Raw genomic sequence first — 12,192 nt, 5'->3', positions numbered from 1 at the left:
CACAACATGGGCTCAGGAATACTTCCAGAAAACATTGTCGGTGAACACAATCCACCGTGCCGTTCACCGTTGCTGGCTAAAACTCTATAGGTCAAAAAAGAAGCCATAAATAAACATGATCCAGAAGCGCAGGTGTTTTCTCTGGGCCAAGACTCATTTAAAATGGACTGTGGCAAAGTGGAAAACTGTTCTGTGGTTAGACGAATCAAAATTTGAAGTTCTTTTTGGAAAACTGGGACACCATGTCTTCCGGACTAAAGAGGACAAGGACAACCCAAGTTGTTATCAGCGCTCAGTTCAGAAGCCTGCATCTCTGATGGTATGGGGTTGCATGAGTGCTTGTGGCATGGGCAGCTTACACATCTGGAAAGGCACCATCAATGCTGAAAGGTATATCCAAGTTCTAGAACAACATATGCTCCCATCCAGGCATCGTCTCTTTCAGAGAAGACCTTGCATTTTCCAACATGACAATCCCAGACCACATACTGCATCAATTACAACATCATGGCTGCGTAGAAGGAGGATCCGGGCACTGAAATGGCCAGCCTGCAGTCCAGATCTTTCATCCATAGAAAACATTTGGTGCATCATAAAGAGGAAGATGCTACATAGAAGACCTAAGACAGTTGAGCAACTAGAAGCCTGTATTAGACAAGAATGGGACAACATTCCTATTCCTAAACTTGAAAAACTTGTCTCCTCAGTCCCCAGATGTTTGCAGACTGTTATAAAAAGAAGAGTGGATGCCACACATTGGTAAACGTGGCCTTGTCCCAACTTTTTTGAGATTTGTTGATGCCATGATTTTTAAAATAAGATTGGATTATTCCCTTAAAATGATACAATTTCTCCAGTTTAAACATTTGATATGTCATCTATGTTGTATTCTGAATAAAATATTGAAATTTGAAACTTCCACATCATTGTATTCTGTTTTTATTCACAATTTGTACAGTGTCCCAACTTTTTTGGAATCAGGTTTGTAGTTAAAGAATATCAGATGAAACGTGCTGTTTTTTCTCAAAAAAATCAGCATGATTACAAATATGACATTGATTTTATACAACAGTTCAGGGAAGTTGTGGCCTAATGGTTAGAGAGTCGGACTCGCAATCCAAGGGTTGTGAGTTTGAGTCTAGGGCCGGCAGGAATTGTAGGTGGGGGGAGTGCATGTTACAGTGCTCTCTCCACCCTCAATACCACGACTGAGGTGCCCTTGAGCAAGGCACCAAACCCCCAGCTGCTCCCCGGGCAATAATTCTGCTCGCCAACATGTGATTGGGCTAGTCAACATTTTAAAAGCAGCTGTGAATAAATAGCTCCAGTGGCGGAGATGATTAAGCGTGTGTCGTCGCTTTTTGACGTGATCTACCAGGGTTCGATCCCGCCTTTTGCTGAACTTTTTTTTATCTCCCTTTTCAAATCGTGTATCACATCGTAAAGACATTTATTTTCAATAAAAATTAAGGAAATAATCAAAAAATTTAAAATAAAGTATCGGGTAGTGTTCGGGTAGGTGTAGGGAGGGCTTTATTGTACCAATAATGTGGCATCCATTTAATAATTTGAATTAAAATTATATTTTACACTCAATACATTATTGCATACTGTTTTATAATGTACTACAATACTGAAGTGCAGATAATTGCCACTATTTGCAACAAGTAGTGTACATAGCAGAAACTATTTTAACATAGTGTAACATAGGTATTTGCACTTAGTGTAAATAGAATCCATTGCTAATACGAGATTTGAAAAGGGAAGTAAAAAAAAGTTTGGTAAAAGGTGGGATAGAACCCAGGTCGAGCATGTCAAATAGCCAACGACACGAGCTTAACCATCTGTGCCACTGGAGCTCATTATTCACAGCCGCTTTTAAAGTTTTGACTAGCCCAACCACATGTTGCAGGGCGGAATTACTTTACATAGCCTCTGCCAACAAGGCGGGCTATTTGCACTAAGTGTAAATAGACACTCCGTATTTCTTATTCCATAGTAAGGGCAATTCTTACAATACATTTAAAGGGGTCATATGATGCGATTTCAATTTTTCCTTTCTCTTTGGAGTGTTACAAGTTCTTGGTGCATAAAGAAGATCTGTAAAGTTGCAAAGACTAAAGTCTCAAATCCAAAGAGATATTCTTTATAAAAGTTAAGATTCAACCACACCCCCCTAAAACTCCTCGTTCTAACACATCCCAAATCTCTACTTCACTATGCGGGAAGATTTGCATAATGGTGCCCAAATGTTCACGCAAAGGAAGAAGGCGTAACTTTTATTCTCTCTGTTGCCGCGGCTGCCATGTTGTGGAGTCACTGTGTGTTTCGTTGTCAAAGCGAAACTACTTTTGACTAGAGGACACGACTAGAAATCAGTGGTTAATTTGTATGTCAACACTGTTCCAGAACAGTCCAACCCAAATATTCAGATGTGTGCTGCGCATTTTATGAAGGATGATTACTGTTTCCTTAACCAGTAGCATGCAATGCGTCTGTGGCACAATGGCTGTTTCTATAAAGTTGGGCAGTTCAAACTTTGCAAGGACAGTCTGGTGCTTCTGACTCACAGCCTGTAAGTAAGTTTTTTTATATTTAAATTATTTGCCTTGAATAATTTCTCCTTGCACTGGCTACCGGTTGCAGCTCGCATCAAGTTCAAGTCACTGATGCTTGCATATAGAACAGCCACAGGCTCAGCACCCGCCTACTTCCACTCACTACTACGAATAAAAATACAACTGGTCACTACAAAATCACTTTCCAGAACATTCTCGTTCACCATTCCTGGCTGGTGGAATGATCTTCCCACCCCTATCCGGAATGCGGAATCCCTGACAATTTTCAAACAACAGCTGAAAACTCATCTCTTCCGAAGCTACTTGATTTAAAAAAAAAAAATGGCTTTCTCTTTATTTATTCCTTCTCTTTCTAGCTTGTACTTATTTGAACAATGTCTAAAACTTGGTATTACAAGCTCTTCCTGTGTCTGTTAAGAAGAATCGCTTTATGTATCCGCCAATTGTAAGTCGCTTTGGATAAAAGCGTCTGCAAAATGACTAAATGTAAATGTAAATGTAAATTTGCCAATGATGATTCAAACTTGAGTTTTGAGCAGTAGAGTAGGCTTGTTGTTTGTTGTTTCTCAGATCACAAATGCAAACGTGGTTTTATGTTTAAGCTGCGTGATACGCAATTCAACACATAAAAAGACAGTATAAGTCATTATAATCAGTAATTATGTCCCCACTGGATGCAACAAATGCCTCGTTTGTAACAGGTTTTATTGGTTTTGTCTCGTCTAGTGATGTCCAGATCGCGAACGAATCTTTCTACTTAACCGGATCTTCTTAGTGAACCAGTCGAACCAGTTCACCAAATCGAACTGAATCGTTTGAAATGGTTCGAGTCTCCAATATGCACAAATCACTTAAATTATTCGGATTATAAACGTGCCTTACACTCCCTCTGACGTGAAATAAACCAATATCCCGAGTTATTCAGTTACTCCTAACAGTACATTGACTGAACTGCTAAAAGAGAACCGATGATGGGATGTGCACGAGCAGAGCAGCTGGACTGAGTCTTGTGCTGCTGGCCTGGGAGACGGCATATTATATTAAGGGGCATTCGGCCAATCACAACGCACTGGATAGCTGGCCAATCAGAGCACACCTCGCTTTTTCAGATGCATTTCAGAAAGGCGGGGCATAGAGGAGAAAAAATATGTTTGTTTTTTTTACCTTAAATCGCATAAACACATTGCATTACACCAAATACACAACATAATGTTCTTTTTAACAGCATAATATGACCCCCTTAAACCGGAAACTGAGCTACCATCTCCGAACTTTCTACTACGACTCTGCTGTTTTTGGCTGGTTCTTCCTGTTCTTCCTTGATTGACAGATGTCTCCTTTAGTCAGTGGTGAGTATTCCCAAACCAATGGCGCTGTCTCAAACTATACTTACCTCTTCCAGTTTGTCTGATTTGTCGTTGTGTTTTCTGACTTATTTTGTTTTCGAATTTGTTATTGTTTTCTGACTTGTTATAATGTTTTCTGAATTGTTGTTGTGTTTTCTGAATTGTTATTTTGTTTTTTAGATTTGCATTTGTAATTTGTTATTTTGTTTTCAGAATTGTGATTTGTTTTGCACTTGTCTGCCATCGTACACATTGCCTGTTTTTGCTCTATTTCACCAAAAAAATTAATTCCAAACAAAGTACAATTTTGCGTCTCCGAGCAACATGATGATGTTTCGTTTCTGAATGAATCGCCCATTTAAATGATTTGTTTCAATCACTGACTCACTTATTAACAGTGACTTGCTGCCACCTACTGGCTGTTTTAATTTCACATTTAAAGTACAGTGGCATGCGAAAGTTTGGGCACCCCTGGTCAAAATTTCTGTTGATGTGAACAGTTAAGCAAGTGGAAGATGAAATGATCTCCAAAAGGCATAGAGTTAAACATGAAACACTATTTTTCAATATTTTAAGCAGTATCAGTATATTATTTTGTTTTCTACAATTTAAGAGTGAAAAAGTGGAAAACAGCACCCTGCAAAAGAATGGAAACCCCAGGACACTTGAGCTCTCAGATAACTTTGACCAAGGTATCAGACCTTAATCAGCCTGTTAGGGTCATGGCTTGTTCACAGTCACCGTTAGGAAAGGCCAGGTGATGCAAATTTCAAAGCTTTATAAATACCCAGACTCCTCTAACCTTGTCCCAGCAATCAGCAGCCATGGGTTCCTCTAAGCAGTTGCCTAGCACTCTGAAAATGAAAATGACTGACGCCCACAAAACAGAAGAAGGCTATAAGAAGATAGCAAAGTATTGCAGCCAATGGCACTAGGAACATTTCACGGGTAGAGGGAAGAATGGATTCAATTAAATTCTATCAAATTCTGGAAGCAAACATAACATCATCTGAAAAAAAGCTGAAGTTGAAAAGAGGATGGCTTCTACAAATGGATAATGATCCTAAACACACCTCAAAATCCACGATGGACTACCTCAAGAGGCACAAGCTGAATGTTTTGCCATGGCCCTCAAAGTCTCCTGACCTAAACCTAATTGAAAATCTGTGGACAGACCTCAAAAGAGCAGTGCGTGCAAGACGGCCCTGGAATCTCACAGAACTAGAAGACTGTTGTAAGGAAATGTGGGTGTTAATAGCTGTGATATTTGACTTAGGGGGTTTTGGTTGGTACTAACTATGCAGGGTGCCCAAACTTTTGCTGCTGGCCCTTTTCCTTTTCTGTTATTCCGATAATGTAAAAGATTTTGTTTAAAATAAAGGCTATAAAGGGAATCTGTCATCTGTAACTTTATGCATTTTGGAGATCATTTTGTCTTCCACATGCTTAACTGTTCACATTAACAGAAATTTTGACCAGGGGTGCCCAAACTTTCGCATGCCACTGTATTTTATCTTTTTTTTTAATTTTTTTTTAAAATAATTTCAAACATTAGTATTCAAGTTTTAATGTTTAAAATATCAAAACATTATTTATGCATTTGTAACTGCAGGTTAAAGCATCCTTTGTCCCTCTAAGCTGCATTAAACAGTGTGTAAATACATCTAATGCCACAGGTTCTGTGTTTCCTCTGCATTGCAAAGATTCATTTTGTTGACACTGATTTCATTTGCTTGGTAACAGCCCAAATGTCTTAATATTCTAATTGACAAAATAATGTAAAAATTTGACTAATAAGATGCACACTTTTAGAAAAAAAGGCTTTATAAAGGTAAAAATGCCCATAAAAGCTAACAATATCAAATATTTTGTGTAAGTTTTAAATGTTTATGTTTAAGATGTAAGTGGTATTATTAAAATATTGTCTATTTATCGTTATCGATAAAATCACAGAAAATATCGAGATATAATTTTTTGTCAATATCGGATAACAGCAATAATGTCTGTAGGATAAGTGAATTATGAGATAATAATAATGATCATTTTCAGGTGGAAATCGCTCTGGATCTCCTCCAAAGCTGCTCTAATTGAGCCTACAAACAAAGCCCAACTCCTTCATCAGTGAACTGAGAAATCAAAAAGATCACAGAATACTTACGCAGTTCTCCAACCTGTAGAATATCACACAGCATGCGTGTCAGCTCGATGGCAGAGCGGCCAAACGGACACTCATGTTTATCTTCTCGACTGCAGTTTTCTAGAACAATCTGCAAAACAAAACCACAGTAAGTCTAGGCAACTGACATGTGGATCATTTTTATGCTGTTTTGCTATTTTATTATGTTATTATATGAAACACAAGAGCATGAGCAGCACCACACCACATGTTCCACTCAAAAGAAAAGATAAATAATCAATTAACTTTTGTTCCTTGAAAAGTGATACAAGATATATAAAGGGTCATATGGGAGAATAACCCAGTATTATAATGTATTATTATTATTATTGTAGTGTTATTATTATAACTGACCCTGTTTTACATAATTACTTTTACTCAACAATTACAAAGAGGACACTGTGCTTGACAAAATAAATAGAAAACAAAAGAGATGAGAGTTATGGATGTGTGTCCTTACTCTGATATATGTGTCCTGATGCACTTTGGCAAGGTAAAGCATGTTGTCTAGTGCCAACATTCCCGGGGGTGTCTGAGTGAAATCCATTGCAGGATTCACAGGATTCTGAGAACACATCAAAATACACATATCAGCACATGACTATCACCAATCATTACGAAACCATCACATCACATCAGCACATCAACATCATCATCAAACCATCGCATCACACACACATTATTACATGACTATCACCAATCATCATCAAACCTAGGGCTGCACAATTAATCGAATTTCTAATCGCGATTACAATTATGGATGCCACAATTACGTAATCGTTCAAAGCGTCAATTAATCGTTCAAAGTCCACTTATGTTATTCTGTGTGCTTAAGATGCGTTTTTTTTTTTCTTTTTACATGTTATCTAAAGGGTTTTTCCATTGTTTTAATTCTAGTTTTAGTATAACACTATAATACCATCCATATATTTTATTTTTTTATACTTTAAAGAAGAGACCAATCTGATGTATAGTTGACATTTGAGGCTTAATAATATAGAAAAGCACAAAGTTTTTCAGTTAGAGTGTTTTCAGCTTGTTTATTTTCAGAATTTCAAAATACCGCATGCAGTTGCATCAAACAATGGTATAAACATCATTAAATGTAAATTGCGATAATCGTAATTAATAATCGCAATTACAATTTCACAGGAATAATCAACAATTATTTTTGTCATAATCGTGCAGCCCTAATCAAACCATCACACACATCAGCACATCACTATCACCAATCATCAAACCATCACATTATATCAGAACATCACCATAACTGATCATCATTAACATCACATCACAGCACACGCATCAGCACATCACTATCACCAATCATCAAACCATCATATCACATCAGCACATCATCACATCATTATCACTAATCATCATCGAACTAGGGCTGCAACTAACGATTATTTTGATAATCGATTAATCGGTCTATTATTTTTACGATTAATCGATGAATCGGTTTATGTACTTATATTTTAGTTTTGCCCATTTTTTCCCCAAGTAAATTATTAACAAAGGGTCTTTATCATTCAACATAGACTTTTTAGAGATTTTAACCATTTTGCATTGTCATATCCTCATCAAAAACATACCTGGAGTTGTGTTTTATTATGTGTTAGTTATCCTTTGTCAAACTCTTCTGCAATCAAAAAACACTGACCCATACATACTCTAGCAAATTTCACAAGGAGATTTCAAATAATGTTTTCACCATGGCAGTCCTTAGGGCTCCTATAGTAGTTTTACATCCTGAACAAAGCTTATTAAGGAATCTTTCAGAACATATTATCACGAAGAATAAGAATAAAACAGAATTAAAATTGCAGTAAATTGCATTTTATTATTTTTTTCCTGTAAACACACAGCTTATACCTGGGGAAACAGCTTTATAGCTTATGCTGTGAAATTGTAAACAGTCCTTCCAATAAAGTGCCAATGGCATGAAACCTGAATGGAACTCACATTTAAAAATAAAATTTAAAGTAAAATCCATCAGAAGGTTGTCCAGAAAAAAAATTGGACACACACAAAAAACCTGCTGTGTGTGAAAAAGAGCAGTTAATATTTAGAAAAAAGTGCATTTCAAATACATTTAAACATTAACCTCTCTCATTCAGTCATAATTAGGCTGCAAGACTGAATTATGAACTGGTAAACGACAAAGCTTTAAATGTTAATTGTTAAAAAGCAATGTTATCAGCTTTTACGACTAAACATTTGCAAACAACATTGTACTGCATAATCTGCACAAATAAAAGTCTTTGCACACTGTGATTTTCATCGGATTTAAATATGTAGTGGTCCTTATAACAGTGCAAAATTCAAAAATGTAATAAAGCGATAAAATGTTAACAAAACAGCTTATGCCTGAACTGACAGGAATTCGACTACCTGTGGGAAATGAGGCAGAACACTATTCACTCATTATTTGAGAAAAACTTTGCATTGCAGTGCAAAAAGGTCAACATGACCAAATGTTCAGGGCTTAACAGTTAGGCTTGCTCTCTTTTTGCTCCCACACTTTGGATGACTTCGTCCGATTAGTTTTATCTTCCGCTTTTTTCTTTTTCTTTCTCGAGCTTACTCCACTGCCGCCTGCCTCACCAATCACGCTGAATGCTGCAGAGACGCTGTGCGGGAAGCACGTGACATAAAACGAGGCCAGCTATTGGCTATTCGCTACTTCTCCTGCTGTACTGGCTGACTGAGTAAAACCTCCGGTGGCTCATTACTGCCACACTTTGGTCACCGCAGATTTAAAATATGCACGAAATGAGCCGCTTACGGCAAATAAAAATTATTTAGCAACGAATCGATTACTAAATTAGTTGACAACTATTTTAGTAATCGATTTTAAACGATTAAATCGATTAGTTGTTTCAGCTCTACATCGTTTAATCGATTAAATCGATCACCATCACTGATCATCATTTAACATCACAGCACACGCATCAGCACATCACCATCACTGATCATCATTTAACATCACATCACACGCATAAGCAATTGAACATTAATGTTAATTATTTAATATCAATTAATGGTATTAGTTTATCATCATATCTGATGATTATTTAATTATTTTTAAATGATCATAGTTTATTAATTTTGAAAACACATCACTTACAGTGAAGCCCAGCATCTTGTAGTCTTTAGTGTAGATAGCTTTCCTCTTTTCTGTTCCACTGGGATCATTGTCTCCATCAAATGCGATTCGTCTGAGTTCAAAGATGATATCTCTTTGTGTCTAAATATAAGAGAGGTAAGAATATTACAAGAATATTAAAGCTGCAAGCAGCACTGAAAAGGCCCTCACATCCGGGCTCACCACCCGATGGCTTTAGGAAAACAGCTAACGGTGGGCAATATGAATTTAAAGTGATAAAGATAGGAGGAATATGTCAAAGTCATTTATATGTGTCAAACTTCCTACTGCCAGCTGGTGGCGCTATGACAGGAACTGAATGTTGGCATGTAGATGTCTTCAGACCAGGACTTTTATCAAATATGTGAAGTCTGGTGCAGACTGAATATGGTATGTTTGAGTTAGTGTAAAACATGACATTTCCTGTTGCCAACAGGTGGCGCCATAAATTATAACTGAATATTGGCATGTAAATGTTTTCAGGCTAGAACTTTTGTCAACAGTATCAAGTTTAGGGCAGATACATCGCATGTTTTAGTTAGAGTGAAACATGTCACTTCCTGTTGCCAGTAGGTGGCAAATTTGTAGTTCTAACAACTATTTACAAATAGCATCATAAAGCTGTGAGGATGGAACTTCAGCTCTCTACATGTAAGGCACTTTCACACAATTGAACAAAACAGTTATACTTCCTAATTATTGCAGGTTTGCATATAAAGTTCAGTGTTTGTTTATCTTACCACTGACAGAGTCCAACTCTCCCAGACTACTCTACTCAAAGCTTAAAGGGTTAGTGCACCCAAAAATAAAAATTAGCCTGTGTTTTACTCACCCTCAAAGCATCCCAGTTGTATATGACTTTCTTCTTTCAGACGAATCCAATCGGAGTTATATTGAAAATGGTCCTGGCTATTCCAAGCCTTGCAATGGGGGTAAGCAGGTGTTGGTTATCAACAGTTCAGAATTTATCTTACAAAAACGCATGGATTTGTTACAGGAGGTCTTTATTCACCCCCCGGAGCCATTTCAGGGACATTTTATTACGGATGCACGCACTTTATTTCACGTCTTCTGAAATGTTGATAACCAACACCCGCTTAACCCCACTGAAAGGCTTGGAGGGGCCAGGACAATTTTTAATATAACTCTGATTGGATTCTTCTGAAAGAAGAAAGTCACATACACATAGGGTGCTTTGAGGGTGAGTAAAACACAGGCTAATTTTAACTTTTGAGTGAACTAACCAAACAAACAAAAAAATCTATTGATGTTTCATTCTGCAAATACTTAACACTTCTGCTCTGCATTAATTACTGTCAACCCAATAAATACATTTATTCAGTTGAACCATACATTTTGTTCCCTCTCTAAATGTCAAGTCAAACATTTTCAGACTTAAGGCAATTGTCAGTCACTTACCTGGTCATTTGGGTCCATTTTGGTCATCATGCGTTCTTCCAGAAGATTGAAGGTCAAAACCTGAAGCACGTACAGCTGATGTGCCATTTCAGCTTTGACCGGTCGATTCCCTCGGATGATGTGCTAGAAGGCAAGTTTAAAAGGACAGACCATCAATGCGATTACTGGCAGGGGTGTTTCCTAAAACAACACTCTCATTATCACACTGCTCCTGAAGAACTATAAACTGATGTTTCTATACACACTACTGATCACTACCTCAGACAGTCCGGATCAGAAACAGCTTCTTCAGCACCACCACACTGAGCACTGGAGCTCCCCAAGGCTGCGTGCTTAGTCCATTGCTGTTCACTTTGCTGACCCACGACTGCTGGGTGCATGTGTGTGTGTATATATATATATATATATATACACATACACATATATTGTAATGTCCCAGGCTGTTGCACTGTTTCATTCAGGCATGCACACTTTATGTAGTCTGTACTTTGTTTTATGTTCAACTTTTTACTTTTACTTTCTTCCTCTTCTCCTTCCAGTTTTAGTATTATGTTAGATTATTAAAGAAATTTTAATTATGTTTAGTCTTTTGCACAGTACAATTTGAGTTTTGTAGTTAATGTTGTCTTGTGTCCATGGTCCAGGAGAAATGCTGTTTTGTTTCACTGTGTACAAGCTGTATAGAGCTGAAATGATAAAGCCTCTCTGACTCTCTCTGACTACTGGGCATGCGTTCTGTGGAGAAGACGGATCTGAACTGTATTCCATCAAAAGATGCTCATTGAGAATTAATGAAAAAAAAAATGTCACAATTTACTAAAAAGCATGCAGTGAAACATTAGCCATGAAAAGCTGTGACCATAATTTTTGCTTCTGACCGAGTTTCCGCATCACACATAACATTTACAGGAGGAGAGCATTTAAATGAATCAAGCAAGGTGATTTACTAAGGTTTGCGCTGGTCAATTTACTGGTATTTGTGTCATTATTTAACACCCAAAAAAGCATGTCTTGACCTATTCTGCACCAGTATTGTTAGTCAGTCACCTGCACTTGATTATCATCTGAGTCTGTGTTCTTTAATTTGCTCATTGTCAGTAGATCAGAACTTTCCACTCTCATCCACACTTAGCACTTTTGCGCTAATATGCCCTGTTTAGTAAATCTGGCCCAGTATACAGTTGTCATTACTTAGTCAAGCTGCTTGTAATTATGCATTATTTATTGTTACTGCTATATTAAGTAAAGGATATTGTAAAATAAAGCGTTTTCAATTACTGCACTGTTCAATTACTTTTACAAAAGAATTGCAAAAATTGCAAAAAAATCACAAATAGAGAACTTTTAACTTTTGACACTGGTGTAAGGCAAATGAACCATCATCACTTGTGATATATATATATATTATGATTAATAGAGACTATTATGATTCGTCTGTCTGTGGTGGTGGTGGTGTGTGATCTCCATAATGACAATAAATAAACTAATAAACAATCATATTTCTTGACAGGGTTAGCAGAATAT

General features: G+C 37.1%; 1 protein-coding gene across 3 annotated transcripts in view; it reads right to left on the bottom strand.

The window, feature by feature from the left end:
- elmo2 (engulfment and cell motility 2) overlaps positions 1–12,192 on the bottom strand; it is a 52,377-nt gene that overhangs the window by 25,321 nt on the left and 14,864 nt on the right. For all 3 annotated transcript variants that reach the window (XM_042733501.1, XM_042733499.1, XM_042733500.1), the window contains exons 11-14: positions 10,669–10,791; positions 9,232–9,351; positions 6,562–6,666; positions 6,084–6,192 (exon numbers count right to left, since the gene is read on the bottom strand). In XM_042733501.1, the coding sequence (XP_042589435.1) occupies positions 6,084–6,192; positions 6,562–6,666; positions 9,232–9,351; positions 10,669–10,791 (457 nt within the window). The remainder of the gene's footprint in view (positions 1–6,083; positions 6,193–6,561; positions 6,667–9,231; positions 9,352–10,668; positions 10,792–12,192) is intronic.

Source organism: Cyprinus carpio, chromosome B11, assembly GCF_018340385.1.
Source record: "Cyprinus carpio isolate SPL01 chromosome B11, ASM1834038v1, whole genome shotgun sequence".
Taxonomy (NCBI): Eukaryota; Metazoa; Chordata; class Actinopteri; order Cypriniformes; family Cyprinidae; genus Cyprinus; species Cyprinus carpio.
The sequence above is the reverse complement of the archived record's forward strand: the minus strand, read 5'-3'. Positions and strand labels throughout refer to the sequence as shown.